We start from the raw sequence: 9551 nt of genomic DNA, 5'->3' as shown, positions 1-9551 counted from the left end.
TCTTAATAAGAGCCCTCATTAGGGAAATTATACTAACGATTCATTATAAGGAATACTTAAATACTAAGTCTGACAACAGAACACTGATTGTCTCAGTGAAAGCTGTCTCTTTACTCACACTAAACTGACTTTTATGTTGTGTTGTAATACTTATTTTGCCAGTATGACCAGTAGAGGGCAGGCTAGCATTCACTTTCTGCCTATTGGATTCTTGCAGGATGTTGTTTTGCACATCTTTTATTTACTTGACAGCAAGCTGCAGCTTTCAGGTGTGCTCTGCTCATCACCCGTTCAGGTTCACAGTTAATGTACAAAGAAACTGAAGCCTGCAACGGATCCTCATTTATGAAATTATTTGAGCTCTTCAATCATCTTTGCTTTGTCAGCCCAAAAGGATCAAGAGGAAGAGGGCTTGTGTCGCTGTGAATGAAATGCGCGTTGTGATTTCACGACAGTGCGCTAGCAGGCGTTGTTGAGCGGTGACACGTGGCTCTGCAGTGTCAGTGTGAACCAAAGGAAATGTATTCCTGAAAATTTGGGTTATTACAGTAGCTGTGTTGCTTTGTTAGATTAATCAACCTGAAACAGAGTTACCATGAATCAACGTGACAGGTGGAAGAGCTCTGGGCGCGCGCGCACACACACACACACACACACTCTCACAGATGTAAGCACTGTCAGTGCACTGCATGAACAAATGAAATCTGAAGTGATTTTCTTCCTCAAAGGGATTCAAACACAGGATGAGGTCAGCAGGTCAGCTCGCTGCGCAGAGCTACAATGCTGAGGCACAGAAAAGCCGAAAAGATGGCGGGGATGAGTCTCAAGAGAGAGAGACACCAGGAAAAATGACGTGACTCGAGAGGATTCTTCTGCAGTCTCGTTAAGAACTGGGAAGGGCGTTTGTCGGGGCATGCTGTGCACTGGTAGTTTTTAAAAAAATATATACAAAAATGGGCCACAAAATATTTCTATCAGAGAGTCAGAGTCACTTGGTTGTGAAGAAACAGCCATCTTTCTGCTTGTAGCCTAAAAGAACTCCAATTCCACATTTTTATCCCCGACCTCTACTCTAAAACTTGTCTAAATAAAACCCTCATTTTTAGAAATATTTTGATAGGAAAATGGGAAACAGGTGCAGCTTTTTTCAAAATTTCAAATTTGGACTCATCACTCCATCAGACCTGCTGCCACTGATTTTCAGCCCTGTTCTTGTGTTAGGTGGCATACCTCAGCAGTTTCTCCCCCGTTTCCCTTCCTTAAGAATGGCTCCTTGACAGCCACCCTTCCACTGAGGCCATTTCTGATGAGGCTTCAGTGAACAGCAGATGGATCAGCTGAAGGTCCAGATGCATCTCTCAGGTCCTGCGTCAGGGCTCTTTCCTATTTTTTTAAGGACATGACTTTCAAATACCGTTCGTCTGCGGTAGACAGATTTTCAGACTTGCCACCTCTTCTTTTGTCCTCCACTTGTCCAGTTTCCTCAAATTTTTTAAAGGACTGCACACCATGCTGAGATATACCACTCTTTAAACTAATAGCTCTTTGGGAATCACATTGTTGGTGCAAAAATATTTTATGCCTGTCAAACTGTTATCTTTGGCAGGCTAACGATGTGTGATCCTGCTGACGAGCTTTTATTCTGTGTGCACAGAAAAAGAAAAAAACAAAAAACCCAAAAACAAAATCCAGTAGTAGTTCACAATTTATTTACTGAATAAATTTGGACAAAAACACCAGAATCTGTTACGATACAATCAGAACATCTGAGGCAGATATCCCACCATGCACCACCCCCCTCCGTGAAACAAAAACTAAACATTAGCACCAAATCAGCACCAGCTTAAATAAAGGTAGCTCAGTCTACATAAACAATGAAAGCAATAGCTGTTTTACTTTTGAAATCCAAAAACAAGTCAGAAACATAGCAAACTGAGAAGTTTCCTGTTTTAAACTTTTCTTTAAAGAAAAAAAAAAAAAAAAAAAAAAAAAAAAAAAGAAAAAAAGAAAACAGAAACCAAAAAACAAGCACTCTCCTAACCCCCACCCCGACCTCCCACCCTTTGCTAGGCAGGCTATAGCATTCATGGAGCACATGCCAATGTCTAGTTAAAAAACACAAATTCAAGTAACATTGAGATACGACAAAACGTGTCCACTGGTACCCATTTTTCCGAGCATGACCGTTCCACAGAACCTACGCAGGGAGTAGAAAAGACTAACATGAGGTTCTGGAGTGAGCATGTCATAGCAATACTATCACTGAATATCTCATAGCAATTTTATTTTTTTTTTTTTTAAAAAAAGAAGTGAGGGGAGACTGGGTGGCATGGGGCTGTCGGGGTACAGGAATACTGGCACAGAAGATATTGTGTATTCTAAAACTTCAGACAGACATTTTTTTTTTTGTTTTGTTTTTTTTTCTGTTGGCGTCTGTCCTGTGTCAAGATATTGCCTACATCATACATGAAAAAGGAATCTCTGGATAAAGAAAAACCCTGCAATGTAGTTTTAAATATATATATATATATTTATATTTATTTATATATATATAATATAGCTGTTACAATTTAAATAAAATGTTATGTTCTTGTTCCTACAACTGAAGAATGAATTTAAATTAAAAAAAAAAAAAAAAAGAAGAAGAAAGTAAGCTAATTTTAGAGGTGGAATCGTCCATTCACCTAACACATCAAGCGCATGATACCGTGTGGGGAGGCTGACTGAGGTGTACAGAGTGACATTAAAGCAGCAGTAACAACAGATTGGAATAGCTTTTTAAAAAAAAAAAAAAAAAAAAAAAAAAAAGCTTTAGAAAATTAATGTTATTTAAAAAAAAAAAGACAGAGGAGGTGGAAACATAAAAGACAAGGCCATTGAGGAGTTTAGTGACTATGTTAGAATCTTTAGTAATATAAAACTGACAAATGAGACACGGAAACACAACATAAAACTTAAACCATGAGACAAGGGCGAGGTCAGCCGTCTCAATGATGATCAAAACAATGAGAAAACGCCTGCTCCGTTTAAACAATGCTCCCGGGTCAGAACTTGGGGGGTGGGGGCTGTTATTTCTGACACTGGGACTGTGGTTTCAGTTATTACCGCCTGAAGCTATGACATCAAACTAAATGAAACCATTAAGAAAAAGCTGCGGTGTTGGGAGTCTGTCAGTTCGTTTGGAATTGTTCTCCATGGATTCCTGTGTTTGTATGTCCCTTCATGCTTTCCATAGTGTCAAAAATAAAATAAAATGGTGAATGTGTCTACTTTTATGAGCACCACATTTAAACCAAAAAAAAAAAAAAAAAAGATCCAAAAAGAACATTTGCTACATTGTTTGCAACTTGCATATCTGGTGGCAACATCCCTGATCGGGATGAGCATTGCCAGATGATGTATAGATGCCATTTGTCATGCTGGACTCAAGGTTTTCCATGAAATGGTGGCAAAGGAAACAGGATGGAAACACCTTTTTTTTTTTTTTTTTTTTTAATGAGTGACAAATTCACCTATTTACTTCTACTCTACTGTTTTTTGGCTCTGCTGTGAGCTTGGCGAGCCAACCGTGGCGGAGTCCTCCGTTTGTGCTTGATGTTTGCTCAGCTGAAGAACTGCTCCAACTCCTCTTCCATGTTCACCTCAGGCACCATCTGCTCCTGCTCTCTTTCCCCTCTGCTGTGTGCTGCAGCGCCCCCTAGCGCCCCGGAGGTGGCAAACCACGGGTGCTCCAGAATCTCCCGAGAGGTGAGGCGCTCTGCCGGCTCCCGGCGGAGGATGGAGCGGATCAGGCACTTGGCCTTGGGTGTCAGCGTCTCGGGGATGTTGAAGTGGCCCCTGCGGATTTTGCTGAACAGCGAGCCGGGCTCGATGTCGTGGAAAGGGTAGCGCCCCACGAGGATGGTATAAAGCATGACGCCCAGACTCCAGACATCAGCTGCCTTCCCAGAGTAGCTGCCGCTGGCATTGAGGATCTCGGGGCTGACATAGGCCGGGCAGCCGTGTTTGTCTGACAGGGAATCATCATGCCCATTCAGGATGTATGTGTCCTCAAGGCTCTCCAGCTTCACAAGGCTTCTGCAGACACACACAAAAAACCCCCCACTCTGAACTCCTTACAAATGTGAATGATAGAATTACTGCCATCTAAAAAAAATAAGTTGGGTACAGAAGACTATCAAGTGGGTAATTTGCTCTGACGGGCAACTCAAAGTGTTTTAAATCTATCACTTTTGGATGTCAGTGGAAGTAGATCACATAATTCTCTAGGCTTATGGCTGACATTTCTTTTTCACTTAAGAGAAAGAAAGTGTCACTGTACAAATAGATTTTCCAGAAGAAACATAATTATGAGTACTGAACCATTCTGCTCAAAAAAAAAAAAAAAAATTTTTCCTCCTACCCAAAACATCATCTCTTTGCACTCTTCTCTAAACCCTGCAACAGTCGCCACAACGCCCAGAGTAAGAAATCTGCCTTTTTTAAAAAAAAGGCCCCACATGTGGGAAGCGAGAACAGCCAGAAGCAAGTAAAAGCCACAAAATATGATGCCCCAAGAAAAGGCTGCGTGATGGAGAAGCAGATGTAGTACCATGTGTGATTTCTACCCCTTCACATGAGGCCGTTTGCTTTCATTAATACGCGGTAGGGCGATTTCACATTTTAAAATGAGGAACATTCTATTGTTTCCTTGAGCAAAAACACCCATTGTTCCCCTGTGAGATAAAGAGCTGTGTGAATTTTAAATACAGCACACCACTGCCTGGATAACGGCTCATTTGGAGGATGTGCAAACCTGCAATTACAGCTAAGAGAGCCTAGCAAGGCAAAGCACTAAAATGGAACTGAATTTAATATTAGCACAGATTCTTTATCTAAGCTGAATCAGAGGCAATGTGTGCCTCTGATTCAGAAAGAAAGAAATAAACAGGCCGCGCTTAAGTAGCTGCATGATTCTACTCAAGGCCAGCGTTTGACTGATGCTCTTTAAACAGGCTGCTGTTTGCTCAAAGGTTAAGAGCAGCATGACGAACTCGGGTCAAGGAGCCAACGAATGCTGTGGGAGCCTGCTCAGGTATCATTTTCTGTCTGCTCATGCACTCCTCTCTGCCGTCATCATAGCTTTTTTTTTTTTTCCTGCCACACATGGGTTCAAAGCCAGAGGAGGTCTCTCTCTAAAGCAGCTTTGTCTTCTCTCTCATCTCTATACGCTCGTGTTCGGTGTTTCAGCAGGACTGAAAGGCTGTAAGAGGAGTCCTGACAGGCCACATAGTAAATGTGACCCAGTGCCGCCCTTCACCATTGCTCTTAAAATTCACCCAACATGAATCATTTAGTGGAAGGGGGCCGCAGCATCCGAGCCCAGTGACATTCAAGGTTACTGGACCTGGACTAAATATGTGAGGCGGCTCAGCTTCTCTTTTCCACAGAGAGCGCCAGAGAATGACGTCACATGTTTCACACAAGAGGCCCCCCGAGTGCAGCGTGCGCCTCTAAGGTGTTAAATAAGAACTAGTTAAGAAGATGCTCTGCAGCTTTAGTGCTAGAATTTGCAAACGGTCTGCAATAAAATGAATACAAAAAAAAAAAAAAAAAGTTAAGTCTGAATTGGCATTAACTCAAATTCTAAAAAAAGATTACTAAAAAGCTGCTCTAACAGATGTCTGGATTTTATTGTAGTTTTCAAATGCTGCCACCAGGGGTCAGTAAAACTGTTGCGCTAAAGTTTTCTCTTGCTCATAATATAGACGCTCAAGGTAATTGATCATCTGCCCTGATAACTCATCTGCTCATGCTTTTCAGCTCAACAACCTCTCTGAGCAAGAGTACTGATCACATTTATGACCCCCCCCCATGTGATTTCATTCACATATACTGTATACGTCATAGTATATTCATTGTGTACAAAAGGCTCACGTTTCCTGCATGCTTGCACAACATCTTGTACTTTCTCATCTTACACTATCTGTGATATTAGCTGAAATATGACACACATACCAATGACACCATTTTAATAACTGTATGAGATATTAAAAGTGCAGAGCGAGCAGTCGTGCCCGACAGAGACAAGGTTTTTGAAGAACTCACCTGTCCTCGTTCTTGAAGACAAACTTCCTCAGTTTGAGGTCACGGAGGACCAGTCCATTGTCGTGGCAATGTGCCACAGCCGCGGCTATCTGATAGAAGAGCCTGGCAGCTTCGTCCTCTCGCAACTTCTTGCAGGTACGGACGAAAGAGTGCATGTCGCCATAGCTTCTCTCGAAGAACACATAGGCCCGTGTCTCGCCAAGCAAAATCTCCAGGATTTGGTTAATGTGCTGGTGCTGGCCCAGGGCAAAGTAGGCCGCCAGTGACTCCTGGTATCGGCCAACTTCAAAAACCTGCAAACAGAAGAAAGAAGCATTTGCAGTCACAGTGAGCATTCTGGCCAATTAGAGCTTTTTCTTATCTAGAACAATGTACGGGCTCAACTATATCATTAGGTTGTTTTGGTGGTTGATGATCTTGGGTGGGGGGGTGGGGTGACTGTGTGGAGTCACAATTACATCCAACTGAAAGAGCTTTGAATTGCTCTCTAATTGAACTAAATGTAACCAACGTATAAGTAATCCAGCACATTCTTGTGACACCAAACTTGTTCTTTTGGCAGAGGGACTAAGGTTAAACAGAGGCAAACTGAAAGCATTGTATTAGTGCATGGCATTGTGCTGCAGCCTCGGGGTTGCAGTGTCTCTTTTGTTTCCATAGTAACCCCCAATTGACTTTCAGCACAAGTAGTTCAGGTGAGAGGGCTTTTCTTCTTGCAGTCGATACAAATACACCCCACAGGTCTGGGGATCTTAAGTTGCAGCCTAAGACTCCAGCTAGACAGGCAAGATCAATCCTGAAAACAGGGAGATTGATCGCTGCTGTATTGAAACCAGCACAAAGCAGATGGGGTCAAACAGCAGTGAGCGCACAGGCTGTGCCAAAGGCCATTAATTTGTTATTGCCATGACAAAACATTATCTCAAGTCAAAAGGTACAGGTTATTTGATATGTCATGGCATATGAGTCCAAGGGTGCATATAACTATTGCCTCAATTCATCCACTTAAGCCTCAGGGACAGCCCACCTGCCCTTATAATCGGTAATTTACAGAAGTCAATACAAGCTATAAATGTGGTGAGGAAAGGCCATGAGGTTGATGCAAGCTTAATAGGAATAGTGCTTTATTTTCTTACAGCTCACTGGATCTGCGTGCATTTTATTCAGTTCAACTTCCCTCGAAAAACTGAGCATTTGGTGCAAAAAAAAAAAAAAAAAAAAAAAAAGGTGCACGAATATGCTGGCATCATAAATCCAAGAGTGAGCCTTGTGCCATGAAAGAAAGAAACCACGGGTATGCCAGAATAGCACAGAGAGAGGAGTGTGTGCGTGGTTACTCACTCCTTTGTCAACGTTACATCATGCAATCCAAGCCACACAGCTCACTCCATTCACTTTTTCCATTAGGCTGCTCTGCCAGCTCTCTATTTACAATTCAAGCAATTATTAAAAAGCGGAGATGGTGGACAGGAAACCCATAAAAGCCAGCTCAGGATTTTTCTGTATAGCATTACTCATCACATTTCAGGATATTATGCATCGAAATAAAAGTAATTTTAATTAATCTAGACATGCAAGCAATGGTCCCTTAAATATTTCGTGCAAAATAAAATTATTTTAACACTGCTTTTCCAGATTGACGTCACGTGGGGGGGGGGGGGGGGGGGGGGGTATGTTGCGAAATAGGAAAATTTGTTACCATATTGCCTACTAACCTTACATACGAGCTCGTCCCCGCTGTGCAGGTGGGCGGCTCTGAAAACGTGGTCTCCCTCCAGCGGCTCCAACAAAAGGTAGTCCCCGATGCGGGAGATACAGTGCGAGGAGTCCGGGGTCTCCGGCGGGCTGGGAGACCCGAGGTTGGGGCTGAAACTCTGGTGCGACTCTGTAGTCCTTAAGCAAGACAATTCTTCAAAATCGTGCGCTTTGTGCCGCGATCTCCCGTAACGTGAAATGTTAATTGGATTTGACCTCTGTATGTTCATGAGGAATAAGTGAGATATCTCCACAAAATCGTGGGGGGGGGGGCCTTCCTCCTCCTCGTTCTTCGTCTCCGCTTCTATCAGGGCAACACTTCGTTGTGCAGCAAGACAATCCGTCCAGTACTTTAATTAAGCTTGCATGAAGTAAAAAACAAAAAAAAAAAAAAAAAGAAAATATGAAGCGATTTAAGTGCACCTTGCCTTTGCAGAATATAGCAGACTGTGTGCAGCCAAAACTGGCTCGCTGAATTTCATGCAACTAAAATTAATCTCTGATTTTTTACCGTTCACTTGGCCCCCTTTGTTTTCCATTCATCATTTATTGTATGAAGCTGGGGGTAAAAATAAAAATAATAAAGAATTACTGACCTAAAACCGGATGAAAATCTTTAGCACGGACGTGCTGCAGATTCATTAACAGGCAGGAGCAAACTGCAACAAAGGCTGACAAAAGTTAGCTTTTTAAAATGAATGAAGAGAAACCCGCAGCTTGTCTTGCTAGCTTATCTTGCCGGTTAATGGTATGAGGGCACGTTTCATAAAACGGAAACAATTAGTGAGAGGCAGCTTGCAGGCAAGGAAAAAAATGCAAAGCGAAACAAATAAAGCAACTTTCCAAGCTAACTATAGCTGCTGACTTTTTTTTTTTTTCTTTTTAAGACAAACAGGAGCTAGCAGGTGCAGCGCTAACTAGTTAGCTCCCTTGGCTAACTAGTACCAGGTCAGTTGCACGGCCTTGTTCCCCGGGATCATATCCATGCACGTTTGATTGTCATCTACCACATAAGGAGAAACCCCCATCCGGAAAAAGCCCGCTGTGGCTCTTTGTGTGCGGGAGTCGACGTCCTCTCTCTGTCTGCGGGTCCAGTCTAGAATAAAAGTGTCGTCTGTCTCGTATGTCTGCTGATATAAGCTGATGGAAGGAAGGAAGGGACGGCCGGCCGACTTTCCCAGGCCAATCCCTCGATTCAGCAGGACATCCTCTCTCCCGTGGTGCCGCTGTGCTTCTTACGTGGCTGGGAATCTAGTCCATTCAAGTGCGGAGGGAGGCCAGCCGAGCTGTACACACTGCGCCTGTACAGACACAGAGAGAGAGAGAGCAGCCTGCCTCCCTGACGGGGGGGGGGGGGGCTTCTGTACACACGCACACCTGCGCGCGCGCACACACACACACACACACACACACACACACACACACACACACACACACACACACACACACAGAGCATGTCAAACCCGCCCCCTGACGTCATGCAAATGTCGAAACCTCATTGGCTTCCTAGCTGACTTATAATATGCGGTGAAGTCATGTGAGAGCCATGTAGTGCGGCTACACCCCCAGGAATCTAAATGCGTCGCATGCTGGTAAATTGGATGGGGATGGGGAGGAGGAGGAGGGGGCCCGGCGGTGAGAGTATAGCTACTGTACGTGCTGTGTTACAAATGTGTTTCCTCCTGAAATGTCATTCAAGGGAAAGCGAG

General features: G+C 43.4%; 1 protein-coding gene across 1 annotated transcript; it reads right to left on the bottom strand.

Moving 5' to 3' along the window:
• Positions 1-2064: 2064 nt before the first annotated feature.
• On the bottom strand, positions 2065-9192 carry trib2 (tribbles pseudokinase 2). The gene is made up of 3 exons (XM_030722415.1): positions 7803-9192; positions 6088-6380; positions 2065-4077 (listed from the first exon to the last, which is right to left on the bottom strand). The coding sequence occupies exons 1-3, from the start codon at positions 8070-8072 to the stop codon at positions 3603-3605; spliced, it is 1038 nt and encodes a 345-aa protein (XP_030578275.1). The 5' UTR covers positions 8073-9192; the 3' UTR covers positions 2065-3602.
• Positions 9193-9551: the final 359 nt, after the last annotated feature.

Source organism: Archocentrus centrarchus, chromosome 24 (assembly GCF_007364275.1).
Source record: "Archocentrus centrarchus isolate MPI-CPG fArcCen1 chromosome 24, fArcCen1, whole genome shotgun sequence".
Lineage (NCBI taxonomy): Eukaryota > Metazoa > Chordata > Actinopteri > Cichliformes > Cichlidae > Archocentrus > Archocentrus centrarchus.
The sequence above is the reverse complement of the archived record's forward strand: the minus strand, read 5'-3'. Positions and strand labels throughout refer to the sequence as shown.

Bases quoted from the DNA above. Each gene is read 5' to 3' on its own strand.
- trib2 (XM_030722415.1), bottom strand. From the start codon at position 8,072: ATGAACATACAGAGGTCAAATCCAATTAACATTTCACGTTACGGGAGA. The intron at 6,381-7,802 runs GTTAGTAGGCAA...TTCTGTTTGCAG, and splicing joins GGGACGAGCTCGTATGTAAG to GTTTTTGAAGTTGGCCGATA. The intron at 4,078-6,087 runs GTGAGTTCTTCA...GTGTGTCTGCAG, and splicing joins GTCTTCAAGAACGAGGACAG to AAGCCTTGTGAAGCTGGAGA.